We start from the raw sequence: 12,454 nt of genomic DNA, 5'->3' as shown, positions 1-12,454 counted from the left end.
GGCAGGGCAATTTCCACGACTGTGGTGTTGCAGCGCCACGCCTGTTTGCATTTGACTGGGTTCTCGCTCGATGTCCAGGGCTCGCTCATGGACGTGCCCTTTGATGGCTCCCACCTCTTTGGCGATAAGGCCGACAGTGCACTGGAACGTTTTAAGGACTCACGGGCCACGGCCAAGTCCTTGGGTCTTTCTACGAAGAACCCTGCCACTCCTGGGTTTTGTTCCTTTCGTGGCCAGGGCAGAGGCACCCAGGCACGCTCCTCCAACAAGCCTGTGCAGAAGCAGCCTCGCCACGGCCGTGTCTTCCGCAGGGGCGGGTCTGGGAACTAGTGTGCGGGTCAGTCCACCTCTACCCCTCTGCTTCCAACTCCAAGCCTTCCTAATCCGAGCTTCAGGGAGCACCCCACGCCGGTGGGTGGCAGGGTCCGCTACCACCTCCACCACTGGTGCGAAATTACATCAGACAAGTGGGTGCTGCAGATAATCAGCAACGGTTACTCCCTTCCTCTTCAGTCCTTGGTCCTTCAGCCATTCCCCCTCGGTGCCACCGCATGTCGGGGGATCATTTGGACCTTCTCCGGCAGGAAGTTACGGCCCTCTTGGCCGAGGGGGCCATTGAGAACGTTCCCGAGCAGGAAGTAGGGAGTGGTTGTTATTTCCACTACTTTCTGGTCCCCAAGAAGGGCAAGGGGGGCCTGTGTCCCATCTTGGACCTCTGGGACGTGAATCGCTTCCTCCGGCGGGAGAAATTCAAAATGCTGACTCTGGCTCAGGTCCTGTCTGCCATCGACTCTGGAGACTGGATGGTGGCATTGGACTTGCAGGACGCTTATTTTCACATCTCTGTCCTGCCGGCCCACCGGCGGTTCACGGTAGGCCAGGAGCATTTTCAGTTTGCCGTGCTCCCCTTCGGCCTCACCAGTGCCTCTCTGGTGTTCACGAAGGTGATGGCGGTGGTGGCAGCTCACCTGCGCAGATCAGGTGTGCCAGTCATCCCCTACCTCGACGACTGGTTGTTGAAGGCGGGCTCAGCCCAGGCAGTAGTCAACCTCCTCCAGACTACGACCGACCGACCTGCATTTGCTGGGGTTCTCCATCAACGTGCCGAAGTCGCACCTGAGTCCCTCTCAAAAGCACCCCTTCATCGGAGTGGTTCTGGATTTGACGCTGTTTCGGGTTTATCCTCCTGAGTAGCGAGTCTGGGATATTCAGGCTATGATTCCGATCTTTCAGCCTCTATCCCGGGTTTCGGTCAGGATGACCCTCCGGCTTCAGGCCTGATGGCCTCCTGCATCCTGCTGGTGACACATGCCAGATGGCATATGCAGACTCTTTAATGGGACCTGAAGTTCCAGTGGGCGCAACATCAGGGCAACCTGTCCGATCATGTCCAGATCTCAGAGGGCACTGCACGACAATTGCAGTGGTGGCTCACGGACCGCGATTGGGTCAGCGGCAGATCCCTCCCCCTAGCCCAACCGGAGCACGTAGTTGTGACGGACGCGTCCCTCCAGGGCTGGGGGGGGCCACATGGGAGAGGCGGAGATCAGAGGCCTCTGGTCTCCGGCGGAGGCCCGGCTCCACATCAACCTTTTGGAGTTGCGGGCGATTCGTCTAGCACTGAAAGCATTCATCCCCTCTGTCCGGGGGAGTGTAGTGCAAGTGTTCACGGACAACACCACCGCCATGTGGTACTGCAACAAACAGGGCGGGGTGGGGTCGTGGACCCTTTGCCAGGAGGCTCTGCGCCTCTGGCAGTGGCTGGAACGCCAGGGCGTGACCCTGGTGGCTCAACACCTGGCAGGTTCTCTGAACACCAGGGCGGACGAGCTCAGCCGTCGGTGCATGATGGATCACGAATGGCGTCTGAACTCGGATGTGGCGCAAGGCCTCTTTCTGCGATGGGGAGAGCCTTGGTTAGATCTATTCGCCACAGAAGAGAACGCGCAATGTCATCAGTTCTGCGTGTTGGAATTTCCAAGGCGGCACTCGCTCGGAGACGCTTTTCGTCGCGAGTGGAGTTGCGGTCTGTTGTACGCCTTTCCGCCTATACCACTTCTGCCCAGAGTGCTGAAGAAGATCAAGCGTGACCGGGCCCAAGTCATCCTTGTGGCTCCGGACTGGGCACGAAGGTACTGGTATCCAGAGCTACTCAGTATGTCAGTCGATCCCCCGGTTCGTCTGCCTCTTCGGGAGGACCTTCTGTCGCAGCAGCAGGGGACGGTCCTCCACCCGAACCTGTCCAGTCTCCACCTCCATGCTTGGATATTGAGCGGCGACAGTTGAGGCCATTTGACTTGCCTCCTGAAGTCTGTGATGTCATTCTGGCAGCCAGGCATCCCTCCACAAAGTCGGTATACGCCTGCAGGTGGAACAGATTTGTGGCATGGTGCACAGCAAAGGCTGTGGATCCTCTTGCTGCCCCTCTCTCTGAGGTTCTTCTCTTCCTTCTTTCTCTTGCCCAGCAGGGCTCTGCTCTGGGCACTATCAAGGGCTACCTTTCTGCCCTTTCAGCCTTTCTGAGGCTGCCTGATAAACCTTCTTTGTTCAAGTCCCCTATTGTAAATCGCTTTCTGAAAGGCATCACACACACGTTTCCTCCTGTTCCGTTTGTGATGCCTCAGTGGGACTTGAACCTTGTTCTTACATTTCTGATGTGCGCTCCCTTTGAGCCACTTCACAACTGTCCTCTCTGTCTTCTTACTCTTAAGACTGCTTTCCTGGTAGCCATCACCTATGCCAAGAGAGTGAGTGAGCTCCAGGCCCTTTCTTGTACTCCTCCCTTCCTTTCTGTCCATCCGGACAAGGTTGTATTGCGTACTAAGCCATCTTTCCTGCCCAAGGTTGTCACGGCTTTCCACATCGGGCAGTCTATCACCTTGCCCACCTTCTTCCCGCCACCGCATCCCTCTAAAGAGGAAGAGCGGCTCCACCGTCTGGACCCAAAACGTGCGCTTTCATTCTATTTGGATCTCACACGCCAGTTCTGGGTGGATGACCAGCTCTTTGTTGGTTTCGCGGGCGCTAAGAAGGGGAAAGAGGTGCACAAGAGGACCATCTCTCAGTGGATCATCTTGTGTATCCAGGCATGTTACTCCTTGGCGAAAAAGGAGCCCCCTGTTGGATTGCGGGCTCACTCCACCCGAGCCACGGCGACTACAACTGCCCTGGGCCGGGGGGTGCCCTTGCAGGACATTTGCCAGGCAGCTACGTGGGCCTCGCTGCACATGTTTGCAAGACACTACTGCCTGGACAGTCAAGTCCGGAGGGATGGCTTCTTTGGCCGTTCCGTCCTCCAGGACTTTCTGGTGTGATTATTGGTTTGCAGATCCACCACCGGGGTTGGTATTGCTTGGGTATCTATTCTAAGGTAAGGAATCTATCACTAACGTGTCTCTTTCAGATGCACAAGTTACTACTTGTGTAACGATATATCTGTAAGAGACATTAGTTAGTGATAGATTCCTTACCGACCCGCCCATCCTCCCCGTTCTGCGAACCGATATCTAGGGTTAAGGACATCCCCTTTCAGGGCCCTAGTTTCAAGGCACCAGTGTTGGTTTTTAGCATAGCTCTGCGTTTCTGGCGCGGAAAAGCTGTGTCCAAGAACTGACGTCAGCACGCGGAGGCGGCGTCTAAGTACTCGGACGATGTCATCACGGCTCCCACGACGCCGACGACTGACGCGGAGCCGCAGACGACGCCTACCGACGCGCAAGGGTACTGCTACGCAAAAATTCCCGGATCCAGTCTGACGCCTGGGGATATTCTAAGGTATCTATTCTAAGGTAAGGAATCTATCACTAACTAATGTCTCTTACAGATATATCGTTACACAAGTAGTAACTTGTGCATTACTTGTGTGTATCTGCAATAGTTACACATACTAGTATTGTTTGTATTTCGTCTTTCGATGGTCTGGAAATCACATTAAATGAAATGGTGTTTGTGGCCATCTTGGAAAAAAAAATGTGTTCCAACACAGATTTGTTTTGCCATGATGCCTTTCTTCTCTGTCCTCAGGTGAGGAGAGAGCCTTATGCTTGATTGATGTCAAGAAGGTGAAACAGTCGCTCGCTCAGTCTCATCTTCCTGCCCAACCTGAGATCTCTGCAACGGTGTTTGAGGCTGTGAAAGGCTGCCACTTATTTGCTGCTGGAAAGGTAGGTGATATTGCTGTCACATGAAATATGCAGGAATGTCTCCTCTGGTGTGCATTTGTTGTAAATTACAAGCTTTTTATAAACAAACTATTGCTGTACGTTAACCCCTTCGCTGCTAGGTCTCCCATACCCCAAGCCCCCTGTCCCCACCCCCTCTTCACTGTGCTAAGCCTTTTTTGTTTTTTTGGGGTAGTTTGTGGTGCTTAGGCCCCCGTAACATTTTGTCCACATAAGGTATCCATGCCAAATTTGCATCCTTTTCTTCCAACATCCTTAGGATTCTGAAGGTACCCGAGAAAGTAGCCAAAATATAGCTAGATTTTGGATTTTTTAGGCAGGGAGATGGGGAAAAAAGTGCTGCAGAAGAAAGCATCTGTTATTTTCTCTGCAAATGCATTAATGGAGGGTTTGCAGTGCTAAAATGACGTTCTTCCTAGCTTTCAGGAATAGGCAGATTTTGACAGGAAACCAGCATTTTCTACAGTTTTGGCATTTTACGGAGACATAGCCTGTTTTCCTATTTTTTGTGCTTTCAACCTATTTCCAGATACTGGTAGAAATGGGTGTGAAACCAATAATGGATCCTGGAAATGTATATATATTTCTAAGAAGTAGAAAAAAATCTGAATTTAGGAAGGGGGTCATATGTGTAGATCCTTCAAGGTTTTCCTATAGAAAGTAACAGTTCAAATAAACAAATATTGAAATTGAGTTGAAAAAAACTGACATTTGTGCCTAAATTTTCACTTGTAACTTCTTCTAACTATGGCACATTTTTTAAAGCAATATATTGTTACGTCCGCTGAAACCTGGTTGCGGCGATATATAGGGCTTGTAGGTTCACCAAGAACCCGAGGTACCCAGAGCCATTAACTGAGCTGCACCTTGCAGTGGTTTTTTGTTATGTACTGTTATATAGCAATTCATTTGATAAAATATAAAGAGGGGAAAATGGGTAACTAGAAACCCTATTCATTTCTGACATGGGAACACAATATGAAGTTTAGAAGCAGTGGTTATTTGCACATCTCTAAATTTGTGGGTACCCATACTAGCATGTGAATCAGCGAGCTAATGTTCAAAATGACTTGTTTTTTACACACTATCTATAGAAAGCTAATTGGTAAAAACACTAGTTCTGCTATTCTGTGTTCCCCCTAAGTCTTCAGATAAAAATGGTATCTCACTATTGTGTGGGTAAGGCCTAGTGCCCACGGCTGGAAACTGCTCAAAACTCATCGTGAACACATCACGTTTTTCTACATGAAACTGACCTTTTTTTTTTTTTTTTTTTTTTTTTTTTTGCAACGTGCCTAGCTGTGGAATTTGGGCCCTAGCTGTGCCAGCACCTAGGGAAACCTATCAAACCTGTATATTTTTAATTCCAGGATTGGGTGGCTCTCACCGGGTTCTGTTACCCAGAATCCCTTGTAAATCTCAAAATGTGCCTTAAAAAAACACATGTTCCTCACATTTCTATAATAGAAAGTTCTCAAATCTGCTGGTAGCCACAAACTTAAACCCACCCAGCATTCCCCCAAGTATCCCAGTAGAAATGGTACCTCACTTGTGTGGGTATGCCTAGTGCCCGCAACCTTAAAACGTATTATGGAAACATCAAAATGATTGATTACAAAAAGACCTTGATTTGCAAGGGAGTCACCTGTGTTTTTGGTCCCCGGCTCGACGACCATCTAGATAAACCTACCAAATCCAGACCTTTCTAAACACTAGAAACCCAGGGGAGACAAGGGGGGTGTGGCTTGCTTGGATCCCCCAACGTTTTCATACCCAGAATGCCCACCTCAAATGTAGCTTTTAAAAAATCACATTCCTCACATCAGTGTGTGGGAAAGTTGTGTGATCACTGGGCTGACACAAATTTCCTACCACCCAGCATTCCCGTAGATCTCCTGATACAAATGGTTCCTCACTTGTGTGGGTGGGCCAAGTGCCTGTGACAGGGAAGGGCCCAAAACATAATGTTGAGACATCAAAATGATCTCTCACAAAACAGCCTGGTTTTGCAAGAGGGCACCTGTGTTTTTGGTCCTGGGCTCGGCGGGCATCTAAGGAAACCTACCAAACCCCGACATTTCTGAAAACTAGACATCCTGAGGAGTCCAGGGACTAAAAACGCAGATGACTGCAAAACCAGGTCATTTTGCGATGGATAATTTTGATGAATCCACAATACGTTTTGGGCTCTTCACGGTCGCGTCCACTTGGCCCACCCACACAAGTGAGGTTGAATTTTAATCGGGAGACCTGGGGGAACACTGGGTGGTAGGGAATTTGTGGTTTCTTTCTTATTCTGGAAGAATATGTCACAAAAATGTAAAGTAAATGTGTGACTTTAGTCACATTTTTAGTTTTTCTTGGCATTGTGGGTAAGAAAACTTGTTGAGCTCTACAAGAGGGACATCACTATGTACTCCCCTGGGGTTTTAGTTTCTGAAAATATCTAGAATTGGTAGGTTTTTCCTAGAGACAATGTACACCTTGGCAGAGAAAGACAGAACAGACAAATATTACTTCACAACCAAACAATTCTTCAAGTACACACGCAGACTAGTTGGATTTGGCACAATGGTGAGTGAAGGTTCAGAGCGTACATTTTTATTAACAGATTTGATAAAAAAGAAATCCTCTGTTCATATTTAAAAGGTTAAAAACCTGAACCAATGATTCGCAACTCTTGTGCTGTAAAGCTACGGCAAGGCACCAAACTCTTTACAGATCATTCGCACACCTTTCATTTGTGACACACAAAAAAACCATTCACACCGCCAGCCACGGCCACAGCACATTACAAAATTCACATTAACAGACAGCGTCACTCAAGGCCACATCACTTTCATACACCCATATGACTGACACAGCAATCACATCGGCTGAAGGTTCACGAAGTGTGTGCAGTGCCGTTCGGCAAGCAGTGTGTGTAATGACCTGCAACAAGTCACTAGTCACACACTGCCAGCTAAACGCCTGTCTACACACACTGCCAGGTAAGTGCCAGTCCACGCACACCACCAGCCATGCGCCAGTCCACGCAGACCGCCATCCAAGTGCCACTCCATGCACACCACCAGCCAAGCACAAGTTCATGCACACACCGCCAGCCAAGCGAAAGTCCACGTACACCGCCAGATAAATACCACTCCACGCACACTGCCAACCAAATGCCTCTCCACACACACCTCTAGCCAAGCACCCGTCTGCACACACCACCGGCCAAGTGCCAGTTCACGCACACTGCCAGCCAAGCGCCAGTCCAGGCACACTGCCTGCCAAGAGCCAGTCCATTCACACTTCCAGCCAAGCACCAGTCCATTCTCACCGCCAGTCAACGTACACCGCCAGCCAAGCGTCAGTCCACGTACACCGCCAGCCAAGCACCAGTCCACACACACCACCAGCTAAGCCACAGTCCACGCACACCACCAGCACATTCCTTTCTACAGAAAAGAAAACACGAACCAATTGGAAGTAGATACAAAACAAAAACTACAAACAACAGCTCTTTAACGCAATACATCACACTAATGTCATCCGTGAAATCTGAGCAAAAAATATGAAGTGATACAGACCAGTCAGTTTACTTTTACGCTCACATTTTCAACCAAAAATTCTGTTCCGTGTTGTACAATTTAAAACATGTGTGCACACACAGCCTAGGATTAGAAAGACATTCGTGGAAGTAAATACGACTTTTCTTCTGCATACCTCTTTGGGCACAGACTTCACATTTCTGTTTTGTCCTTGGGAGGAGGTGATCAGGAAAGTGCCGATCTTTCAATCTAGCCACATCTTCCACCGTTGCAACTCTAATAACTCTTGCCTATTCCACATCTAAAAGGCTACCTATCACAGACTTCTGAAACGGTAAACATCGTTTACCACGAATCTGGAACACAGCATGCCATTACAACACTGTTGTTACAACGACTGTGCTGTTACAACGCATGCCATGACTCCGCAAGCTGGAACAACGACTTGCTCTATAGGTTGGAAGGTGTTGGATTTAAAATCCAATACCTTCCTTACTGTTGCCCCGACTGGAGTTGGAATAGTAAGTTATACTACTCCAACATCCAGCTCCCCCCTAGAATAAGTCATTGTTCCGACTTGCGTTGGAATGGCATGCGTTGTTACGGCATGCGTTGTTACAACGCAGTTGTTGAAATGACTGCGTTGTAATGGCATGCGTTACAAAAGCATGTGAGGCAATGTGGCATATTCTTCTGAAACAGAACAAATGTCATCTTTGACCCTGGAGAACAATCCTTAAATACAACAAAAGCCTTAAAGGTTGCTAAATGGTTAGCCAACTTCTTACACTAAACGTAAGCCTTACGAACAGCAGTGTAGGGTTCCAACCTCTGGTCTACTCTAATCGACACCTCTCATGGGATTAATGTTGTCAAAAATGCACACAGGTTTGTACACTTTAGCCACCTGACCCCAATCACATGTGAAGTACTTTCATCATGGATGGTAGTCAGCATGTAGACATTGCTCCTTTTAGAAAATGTCACAGCCAGAAGTTGATCGCTATGTGAGGCACTGCTCTCGCCCTTCTCAAGTTTTATGCAAACAATCTCTTTTGCGTAACCTTTTTAGTTAGAGCAGATTGTGCCACAAGCTACAGTGTCCACTTTGAACAATTGCACAGCAATGTTGAAGTTATCTACATATAAATGATGATCTTTGTTAAAACGTCCTCCGATAAGTTCCCACACAATTTTCCTACTAAGTCTGAAAGTGAACAGACAACAGGTGGGTCAATACTGGAATCCCTATTGGTGTACACCCTAAAATTATATTCATAGCCAGTCCTACTCTGAGAGCATATACATCTTAATTCCATAACGTGCCCTCGTGCTAGGAATGTACTGCCTAAAAATCAAACGGTCCTTGAACAGGACTAAAGACTCATCCACAACTATTTCTCTCCCAGGAACATAGATCTCTGAAAATAGATCTACAAAATGATCAAGGACAGGCCGTATGTTAAAAAGAGGGTTACAATCGGGGTGATGTCATTTCAACACTGACGCATTATCAACAATATTCCTCAACCGAAGAATAAGCAAATACTGGTCATAACTCACGGTTGCAGGAAGTATAGCTGTTTCCATCAAGGGACTAGTAGACCAATATGAAAACACCAATGGCTTCCTTATCAAGCCCATCAAAAAAGTGAAAACCAGGAATTTATTCAACTTATGCAGAACAGTGGGAGTCCACCGGGTGGTTCTTGAGGTGGGCTTAAGTCTGACAATGTTGTTCCTCAAATAGTGTTGAGCATATAAATTAGTCTGCGTAACAAGCTCATCCAAAAATACATAATCCATAAACAACTGAAAAAAATGTATAGGCAAAATGTTTTCCGTATTCACTCTACACCCTGCAACACCACCTGCACCATGTAGGACATTGTTCTGCATTCTGTCCATCAACTGTTATTTTTGCATTTGTCACCCCGAGTGGGAAGGGTATGCCCAGACGTGGGTCCAGTGCTCTCCATGCCACTGGAATCACGCGGTCTTGGCTGAAGACGGGTGAAACCCCTAAACCGGTCCTAGGATGCTTGTTTCCAGTCCAGGGAGGACCTGGCTTGGCAGTTCGGGCTGGACTGTTCCCATGAGACACAGGGTCAAGACTGATTTGCATATGGCTGGGTTCAAACTGGAATGGCATGGTGAGCAAGAAAATGATGGATTTAGGCTCAGATCTCTGTACTGAGGTGAATGTATGACATTCTTCTGCATTCTGTCCATCAACTGTTGTTTTTGCATTTGCCCCATGTTTGGGGCAACCCAGAGTCCAGCACTTCCAATGGGAATACTTTTAGCCTCAGACTGCAATCCAGATGCCTCTTACTGCACTATTGGCACATCAGTGTCCTCCTCTAAAAGCGACACTTCATCCGCACTGACTGTGGCTCTATCATCAGCAGATGATTCTTCTCAGACAGAATCTTGGGCTTCCTTCTCTGTCTAAGATTTAGAGTCAGTCTCAGTTCAGGTCAGTTCAGTTCAAATAACTTTATTCGATTAGATGAGAATCATAAAAGTATACTAATAAAATTATCAAATATCGTACATATAAATCACAAATGGTATTTCACAGAGCAAATTTAAAATTCCAAGATTCACGGACAATGAACAATATACAAAAAGTCATGACACTATGCATTGATGGACTAGATCGTTAAATAAGCCAGGGTATAGTCTCTCCCCTATAATTATTGAAAGAATCTAGAACGTGCAGTGCATTACGGTGAATTTCTCATCTCTAGATCACTAATATTATTTCATATTCACACAAAGGGATCATAGAAAAATACACAATATACAAAATATCATATTAAAAACATAAAATCCATAAAAACTTGTTCATAATTCATAGCGATTCCTAATCAAGAGTGCAGATCTAATAAAACTAAGCATAGAGCTACATATAGCAGCAGTTGACAATAATCTTAGGTACTCAAAGCCTTCCATGTATGTGCAAGGTCTAATATCCCTCAAAAGGGGTTTAATAAAGCGATCTCCTGGGGCTTTGTAAAGTGAACAGAAGAGTACAAAGTGCACTGTGCATTGTTGGGCTACACTATTACATGGGCAAGGGGGCAGCCTCTCACACCAACCCCCTTGCTTAGGAAAAGCAGCCAAAAAGTGCAATATTTTCAACCGAAATCTGGTCAAATAAAAACGCCATTGTGTGTGTGTGGTAAAAGACAAATAAAACTGTTGTAATATAGCCACTTGAATAGAGGTGGGTGTATCTTGCCTAAGCGATCCTACAACAGTATGATAGGCATTCTTGATGACCTTCTTCATGTTCAAGTTAATAGAGTCAGGATTATCATAAAAACTTTCTAAACCTATTTTATAGAAAGTTTCCTTCAGATAACGCAACCAAGATATCATCATGGCCTTTTCGAGATTCATGCAATCCTTTAAAATTTCTTTTGAGAACGACAAATCCTCAGAGGTCCATATTTTCCCCCAGAGGAGCAAAGGGGACACATAAATTCTGTCCTTCACAGGATATAAACCCACCTCTGTGTGACAGAAGATATTTGGGGAACTATTGGGGATAGATAGAAGTCGCTTTAAAAATGTGTTCTCCATAATTTGAATCTGTTCGCTTTTGTGGCATCCCCATACCCCTGCCCCGTAAATCGCCACTGGCAGACACTTGGATTTATACAAGGTCATCAAGTCCCCTATTGGTTTCTGACCCAGTTTACGAGCGAAAAGGAAAAGGGCCTCTACAGATCTAGTTGTTTTTTGAATCCTGGTCGTTATCAAGTGATCCCAATTTAGTGTTCTATTAAAAAGGTTTCCTAAGTAATTAACATTTGTAACTTTTTCAATGACTATGTTGTCCACAGTATATTTACAAGTCTTGATTCTACTTGAACCACAGGCCATGGCAAAAGATTTACTGAAGTTCACCCTAAGATCTATTCCCAACATAAATTAATTAAAAGCATTCAGGCATTTTTGCATGTTATTTGCTGTAAGAGTCATCAATACAGTATCGTCCGCGTATGACAATAGCGGCACATAGTTGCCATTTATTTTAGGAAAATCTAAGCCTTTTTGCAATAAAAACTGTTCCAGACCATTTGTGTATACTAAAAACAGATACGGTGCATGATGCAGCCCTGGCAGGCGCCTTCAGATTTGGCAGTTTTCCCAGTTTTTTCACCACCTGGGCCATATCGTACAGTAACAGAAGTCACAGCATGCAGTCTACGCAACAGGGTGACTAGTGGCTCCTCAAATCCCATAGACTCCACTAACAACCAGAGCTTTCCCCTACATACAGTGTCAAATGCACTGGATAAGTCCAGAAAGGCCAAATGGATTGAAACACCCTTGGCCTTCATTTACTTACCCATAATCATGGCCAAATTGAGACACTGTTCTGTAGTCCCCCTACCTCTCCTAAAACCGTATTGGGAGTCCACAATGATGCCGGAGGCATCCGCCCATGTCTCCAAACGTGCCAATATTACTCTCCCTAATAGTTTACAAGAGGCATCTATTTGGGAGATCGGTCTATAGCAACAGGGATCATTTTTATTTCCCTTTTTAAAAATGGGGACGATTACCGCCTCTTTCCAGGATGGTAGAATACGTCCCACAATAGTCGCTTTAAAAACATTTAACAGGAGGGGTGCCCAAACTTGGAGGTTATTTTTAAACAAATCCAGGGGTATGGCATCGGGCCCTGGGGCCTTCAGAGCGATGCCTTTTCTCAAGGCCTCCTCC

At 46.5% G+C, this 12,454-nt stretch overlaps 1 protein-coding gene across 4 annotated transcripts in view; it reads left to right on the top strand.

The window, feature by feature from the left end:
* CIT (citron rho-interacting serine/threonine kinase) overlaps positions 1-12,454 on the top strand; it is a 1,315,032-nt gene that overhangs the window by 1,067,493 nt on the left and 235,085 nt on the right. For all 4 annotated transcript variants that reach the window (XM_078667654.1, XM_078667653.1, XM_078667652.1 and 1 more), the window contains one exon: positions 4,024-4,163. In XM_078667654.1, the coding sequence (XP_078523780.1) occupies positions 4,024-4,163 (140 nt within the window). The remainder of the gene's footprint in view (positions 1-4,023; positions 4,164-12,454) is intronic.

This window comes from Lissotriton helveticus, chromosome 11 (assembly GCF_964261635.1).
Source record: "Lissotriton helveticus chromosome 11, aLisHel1.1, whole genome shotgun sequence".
Lineage (NCBI taxonomy): Eukaryota > Metazoa > Chordata > Amphibia > Caudata > Salamandridae > Lissotriton > Lissotriton helveticus.
Note: the sequence above shows the minus strand (reverse complement) of the source record. Positions and strands in the feature narration are given on the sequence as shown.